Consider the following 7,398-nt stretch of genomic DNA (forward strand, 5'->3'; position numbering starts at 1 on the left):
ATTCATCCCCATGTCAAATCTTTCACTATTAGTTGATCTTAGGGCCCCAAAAAAGCAACAACCCACCCACAATGATCAGTTCCAATTTTCTCTCCCCCTGTTTGGATGTCTTTTTTCAAGCCCACATACTGTAGAAAGGCTGAAGAGTATTTTTTGTGGTCCTACCTCCAGCAAATATGATGCTTCTCACACCCCAAACAGGGATGTTCATTCTCTGGGACCAAGGGCTGACCAAAGTCAGAGTTCCTTTGTGCCTTAAGAAAGATAAATAATAGGTTGAGCCCAAGGCTTGTTCAACAGACACTCCAGATAGTGGGGAAATCTTTCCTGGGAAGTGCATGAATGTCCAACAACCCCTCAGCTTCCTCATTCACACCACCTGAGATCAGTCCAAGCAGGACATCGTGGGAATTACCCAAAACAGGCAAAATTCTCAGGCCTGTCCTGGAGCTGGGCTGAGCAGAAGAGGGGAGGATTGCACCTCAGGTGTTATATAGAGGACATTTGCAGTGTTTCATTGTTTCCTGTAATTCAAGGTCCTTCTGATCATGGACCTTTGTCATTAAATCCATAGACACAGTGACTTACTGTCACAGGAACCTCTGAAGGAATGTGCTTTTCACACCCAGCCCCAGGGTGGAGGCTGGGCCAGGGGAGATGCAGCTCAGCCAGGAAGGGCAGTGGGGAAGGAGGGGGCTGCAGGGCTGGCCAGGAAGCCCTGGAAACCAACAGAGAAATTATGGAATCATGGAATATCCAGAGCTGGAAGGGACACACAGAGATCATCCATCCAACTCCTGGCCCTGCACAGACACCCCAACAATCCCACCCTGGCCCTCAGAGCGTTGTCCAAACCCTCCTGGAGCTCTGGCAGCCTTGGGGCTGTGCCCACTGCCCTGGGGAGCCTGGGCAGTGCCCAACCAGCCTCTGGGGGAAGAACCTTTGCCTGAGATCCACCCTGAGCCTGCCCTGACACAGCTCCAGCCGTTCCCTGGCTGCTGTCCCTGCTCCCCCAGAGCAGAGATCGGAGCTGCCCCTGGGGAGGAGCTGCAGCCCCCTCTGAGCTCTGCCCTCAGCCTGCTCTGCTCCAGCTGCACACACCAAGTGCCCTCAGCTGCTCCTCAGGGCCCCTCCAGACCCTTCAGCATCTTCATAACCCTCCTTTAACTGATGGCTTTTTAACTGCACTTACTCAAAAAATAACAACATCAAACCCAACCAGCCCCTGTCAGCTCTGGGGGGCACAGGAGGGGACGTGGGTGCTCTGTCCCTGTGTGACACCCACGGTCACAGAGCCTGGAAGATCATGGGAGGCAAAGGGCTCAACCTTGGGAAAACACTTCCAGGATCCCTTGGCACGAAGATCCAAGCTGGTCTGAGCACCCACAACCCCAAGTGCAACAACCTGGGGATAACTTTGTCTCAGTACCCCCATAGACATCTAGAGAGGAGGAAGGTGTTTAAGTTAAAGAATGTTTAATCTGATGGATTCGCTTTGAGCTGAAATTTGCTCAGGACCATTCCCAACCTCTCCATTCCCACCCAGCTCTGCTGTGCCACTCCCTTTTCCCGGTGCTTTGGGCCATCTGGATTTCTCTCCCTTCGCCCACCACCCCCCAGCCACCAAATAAGGAAGAAAAAATCATATTGACTTTTGTCATTATTTATTACAAATTATAATTTGAAAATTACTGTCTAAAAAAAAATCAATAGATTTAAATAAATATACAGATTTCAGGATGCTACATATGGCAAGTGTGCAGTAAGTCACTTAAGGATGAGACATTATCCACACAAGGAGAGATACATAGTATTCAACAGCAGTAGTTTTATTTTAAATTACTCAGCTCACATTAAACCATGTGCAAAGTTTCCTCTGGAACAAATCTTTTCAGGATTTATTTTTTTTTTTTTTAGAACGACTCCAACCTTCAGAAAGTCAAATATAAAAAAGATTCTCTGCAGCTTTGGGGACCAAATGATTCATTTGCTGTTTCGTTTATGATACAATCAGTTGGTCTCATTTTCCCCCCCCTCCAGGGCTTAGAGCAAAATCAAGGAATTATTTTTGCTGTCCAACGGGACTACACTTGCAACAGCCACAGATTTTGGTCCACCACCAACTTCCAGCAGCCTTTAGAAATGCTCCTGTGTAATACTGGATTGGGCAGCAAGAGGGACCCAACCGTGGTTCCAGAGGAGTAGTGATTCCCCTGCACTGCCCAGAGCTGCAGCCTCTGTTTCCAATGGAATTAATCTGCCCAGGCAAAGAAAAGTGCATTTGTGATACAGCTCCAGAGCCTTGAGACTGTGTTTGCCTGCAGGATTGGTTTCTAGGTCCTGGGCTCAGGGTTTTTCCCAAATTCCCCTCTCCCTCCTGTCTTGCTCCATGGCTCTGGCATGGCTTTCAATCCCAGCCTTTCTCTGTGCACACAGGGCTGTGCTCCCCTACGGAATCACAGGAAGGTTTGGGTTGGAAGGGACCTTAAAGTTCATCTGGTTCCAACCCCCTCTTCTTCCCAGTCCTCCCTTCCACATCCATCCTGTCTGGCTGCCCTTTGCATTCCCGATCCAGGTTCCAATTCCCACAGTGACCTGCTCTCCATGCACTGTATTTATTACACAGAGCCCACCTCAGAGCCCTGATCTAAGCAAAGCAGCAAGCAAGCCTTTGGATCTCCCCATCCCACACACACCTCTCTGCCTCCAGCCCCTCCTTCCAGGCACAGCTGGAACAAAGCTGGGATGTCAGGCTGGGAGCTGGGAGTGCCCTGCCCCACCGAGGGAGCGTCCAGGGAGAGGAGATGGACTCTCAGCCCTGAGCTGACCCAGAGCAGCAGCTCGGGCCGGGCAGGGCTCCCTCCTCTGGCTCTGCTGGGGCTCCTGCAGACACAGCTCCCCCTCAGCTCCCCACCCCGGGCCTGCTGGCAGGGTCACGCTTGGATTTGGTGCTGGCTCTGGTGTGAGCCACCCTCCACCTCAACTACAGCCCCTCAAGGACCTCAGGGAAAACTCCCTTCAGTGAATTTCTCAGCCAGGGAGTGCCACTGACCACTCAGTTGGCTTCCAGGCTTCTGCATTATCCATATTTTTAATACAAACTGGGAGCTGGTTCAGCCTGGGAGTCTCATTCACAGGCACCGACTGTGACAAGAGAAAATAGTGCAAAGTTGGGCTCAGGTTGGAGGCAGCTCATCCCTGAGCACCAGGACCAGCCAAAGCAGCTCTGAGTGGGGCCGAGCTGGGCCCTGCTCACCCCCAGCTCCAAGGCAGAGCAGAGCAGGCTGGAGACACGGGCTCAGTGCTGGCACATCCAGAACTGCACAGAACCACCCGGGCTGGGATTCCACCCTCTGCCCGCCACTCCAGAGCAGAGTTAAGCTCGTACTCTTCCAGTAAGACCCTTGCCTGATCCAAAAAGGCACAGTTCAGCTCCACAACACATCTAGGACTGTATAGAGAGAGAGTTTTCCCTTTACAACAGTCTCTGGAGTACAGGCAGTGCTGGGTCAGCGACAGGAGCACGGACACTTCCACTCCTTCCCTTCCACTCACGGCCTTTCCTTCAGCTCTAACTACCGACAGCGGAGCTGGTGGCACCCACAGGACTCCAAACTCTTCTGGTGAACTTGGTGTGCACCTGTTTCTTATCTCTTCTTCTTCCAGATGTTTTTCCTCCAAGGCAGAACCGCTGGCTGTGCGTCCCTCCGGGAGCGCTGCGGGTGTTTCCCGGAGCGCAGGCTGGAGGCAGCAAGGTCCCTGGGAACAGAAGAGACACCATCTTCACTCTCCAGTCCATTTGCCCACTGCTCAGAAACAGCCCATACTATGACATGTATCTACCTTTCTCCAGGATTTACTGTGGGGCAGAAGATGGGGGAAGGCAGAGGGGGAATTTCCAGCCACAGCTTTATTAAACCACAGAGGAATTCCAACAAGCCCAACATCCCCTTTCCATCAGTGGCAGAGGATTCAAGGAGTCCTGCAGCAGGGCATGACCCAAGTGATGCTTCCCCACATCTGCCTTTCAGACACTGTTCCCATTGCATCTGATTTAACTGCCAACAATTAACTGATTTGCCAACTCCCTTTAGCTCATTTACACTCCTGGAGTCTCTGGTTTCTTCCAGCAGCGATTCCACAACTCACTGATGTGAGCTGAGAAAAGCTCTTTTCTTCAGTCCAAAGTTGCTGCCCAATAAATTGTATTCCTCCCTGATGCCACACCCCCCCCCCCCCTTCTGGTACATCACCCACCTGCCTGTCCCATATCAGAACTTCCTATTCCAATCAAGAATTACATTTTATGTAATAATCCTCTGGATCTGGTAGGTCACAAGCAACCCTGGCTCCCTCAGCTCTGAGCCCTCCATTCTACAGAGAGCAGAAATAGTCATCTTCTCATTTAAAGGAGACAAGAGGAGGAAGTCCTGTCAAATCCAAGTGGAAGCTGCAGTCTGGGGTCACAGCTGCTGACTTTCAAGTGCTTATGAGGGATGTTCAGGGTGGGTTTAAGTGCCATCTCACCTGAGAGCCCTCAGTAGGCCATGATGGGGAGGCTTCATGTCACCACTCTGTGGGGACCTCGTTGATGCTCCAGAACTCACTGGGAGCTTCAGACTCTGAAGGTACCTAATGAGCAAGAGGAGATTCATGAACCACCCACATCCAGACTGGCTGTGCTGAGCCCCAGTGACAGACAGCTGAATGCATGATCTTGAAGGGTTAATTGCAGCTATTTGAGAGCTATTCAGGGCTCACTTTTCCTGCTATTCCCTTCTGTCAGACCTCACTCTATTCACATTTAATGATTGGGGATTTTAACTATTGCCTTGCTATGGAATTAATGACAGATCTTTACAATGCCTTTGCTCCCACCTCCCCACAGTGTACACACCCCTCTGTGCTGCTGCTGAAGGGAGAGAACTGAGACCCCACGTGCTGTGTAAACAGAGCTGATCACAGAGGAGATTTGGCTTCTGAGTCCCAGCTCACAGCAGTCCTGCTCTGCTCCTCTGGTGTCCCAAAGCTCCACACCCTCTGCTTGCCCCTGTTCCCAACTCTGCCTTCCCACTCTACCAGCTCTGCCTCCCCCCCAGCACACCCAGCACCCTGGCAGCAGGAGGGATGGAGGTAACATTGCTTTATATCAGCTAGGAAAGAGACTTTTGTACAACCAAAACACCCGGGTGGCACTGCCAGGGCCTCTTGGGAGGGCAGTGAGAGCCACTAGAAAAGTTCCAGCCGTTCGCAGCGTCCCCAGGGAGCTGGAGATGCTCCAGCTCCTGAGTGCTGTCTGTCTGCTTGCCCCCTCCCCAAACAGCCCCCAGGGACACCCTGGGGACCCCCTGACTTACCCAGGCTTCCCCTGGCAGAAGGTGGCACAGATGTTGTCCCTGGAGTGCGAGCACTGGCACCTGCCCGGTGACCTCCTGCGCCGCCTGGGCGGGCTCCCCAGCCCGTAGGGAGCCGTGTGCCTGGGAAAAACAAAGGGATTCAGCCGTGCCACCAACTTTTTTATTAGCCTACAGGTTTACAGCACGGTCTTGGGAGGCAGCCAAGCCTGTGCCAGGATAATAAAAGACTCATCTGTAGACAGAAGGTGAAAAGGTCACTGATAGGTCTAAGCCTTTAAACTGCAGCTCCTCTCCCACCTCCTGTTTTCCCCACCCTACCCCTCCCAGGGAGATTGCCACGATGTGCCGGCTTGGAAGTGCAGTTCCCTCTCCCTGCAGCAGCCCAGGTGCCCGTGCAAGGGTTACCGCATGGGCTGGGCAGTTCAGCTGCGTGCCAGAGCACAGGAGGAGCAGGGCTGGCCCGGGCCGGCAGCCCCAGCCCGGCAGAGATGTCAGTGCCTTCCTTCCCCCGCGGGTTTAACACACGGGATATCGTACAAGGATATCTCGGGGCCAGAGGAGGTTCTGTGATCACAGCGTGCTCCCAGAGCTGTTAGCACATTCCCAGCTCCATCTCTGATGGCAATCTCCTCTCCCAGAGGGTTCAGGATTGGCAGTGACTGCAACTCTTCTCCGAGCAAGCAGCGAGTTGTAGTTTCATGTCAGCAAGCACGATTATAACCACACCTGAGCACATGTGTTATGCTCCAGTGTGATGGCCATTGGTCTGAAACTGCTGGGAAAGCTGCTTTAACATTCCTGAGGGCAGGACTTGGCAGCCACGGGCCCTTAGTGCCAGCCCACCACTGTCTCATTAACAATACTGGCAGGCAGCAGCCAGGGCTGCAGTTTGTGAGCGGGGAGAGCAACTTTCTGACTTGAAGCTACAACATCTTGGTGTTAATTCGGGCTTGCAGAGGTACAAACCTCAGAGCCCGCGAGGCAGCAGCGCCCTGTGCTTTCACCCCGATCCCTGGGGGTGAGACTGAACCTCCCGAGCAGAAGCACAGCCTGTCCCTTTCTAGGCTGAGCTCGCAGTGTCCCCCGAGCAGGTGCTCCCGGAGCCTCCCAGCAGTGGGACCCTTCCCCCATCCTCCAGCAGAAGGTACAGTCACTGTCCATCCCCAGAGCTCCCCACTCCGAAAGCTGCTCGTGCTTACCCAGGTGTGTTGACCCAGATGATGTCCAGGTGACAGAAGTAAATGCATTCCTTATCCATCCAGCTGTTGCAGGAACATCGCTTGGTCCTCGGGGGCGCGGCCAGGTGGGACTCTGGCGGGGGATGGCCCAGACCTGCGGCACACGAGGGAGGGATGAGCCGCAGGCTCGGAGCCCGCCCGTGTGTCCCGTCCGCAGCCACACCTCCGCGGGGCCCGTGCCCGCAGCTCGGCGGGATGAGGCTGCGGCTCATCCCGGACCGGCACAACCCCGGCGGCTCCTCCGGAGCGAGGGCACCGCGCAGCGCCCGCACCCCGCAGCCCCCTCGGACCCCCCTGTCCCCGCTCCCCCAGCCCAGGGCTCCCCGGGTACCGATCCTCCTCCAGCCCGGGGCTCACCGGCTTCCAGGAGGGCGAGGAGGGCGAGCGCCAGCAGCACTGCGGGGTGGTGGGGCATCACCGCGGCTCTGCGGGCTGGGCTGAGCTGGGCTGGGCTGAGCTTGGCTGGGCTGAGCTTGGCTGGGCTGAGCCGGGGCTTCTGGGGGCTCTTCCGTGGGTTTTCCTCCTTTTCCTCCCGTCCCGGCTGTTCCACTGGAGCCGCCGCGCAGCGTCTGGAGCCGTGGGGCGCCCGGCAGGTGCTTTATAGCCCCGGTCCCGCCGCGTCACGGCCGCTCCGCCCCGCGCGTGGAGCGGCCGCGGGAACCGCCGGGCCCGGGACACCGACACCCCCGGGGACACCGATACCCCCCGGGGACACCGATACCCCCCGGGGACACCGATACCCACTGGGGACACCGACACCCACTGGGGACACCGACACTCCCTGGGGATACCGACCCATCCCT

The 7,398-nt window shown here is 55.3% G+C and overlaps 1 protein-coding gene across 1 annotated transcript; it reads right to left on the minus strand.

Annotated features, from left to right (window-relative positions):
* Nucleotides 1-1,491: 1,491 nt before the first annotated feature.
* Nucleotides 1,492-7,150, minus strand: LOC127463177 (endothelin-2-like). Its single transcript, XM_051772285.1, has 5 exons — nt 6,953-7,150; nt 6,557-6,689; nt 5,358-5,477; nt 4,528-4,632; nt 1,492-3,759 (listed from the first exon to the last, which is right to left on the minus strand). Exons 1-5 carry the CDS (start codon nt 7,008-7,010, stop codon nt 3,648-3,650), a joined length of 528 nt encoding a protein of 175 aa, XP_051628245.1. The 5' UTR covers nt 7,011-7,150; the 3' UTR covers nt 1,492-3,647.
* Nucleotides 7,151-7,398: the final 248 nt, after the last annotated feature.

Source organism: Manacus candei, unplaced genomic scaffold (assembly GCF_025592945.1).
Source record: "Manacus candei isolate 608988 ecotype Guabito, Panama unplaced genomic scaffold, ASM2559294v1 h1tg000151l, whole genome shotgun sequence".
NCBI lineage: Eukaryota > Metazoa > Chordata > Aves > Passeriformes > Pipridae > Manacus > Manacus candei.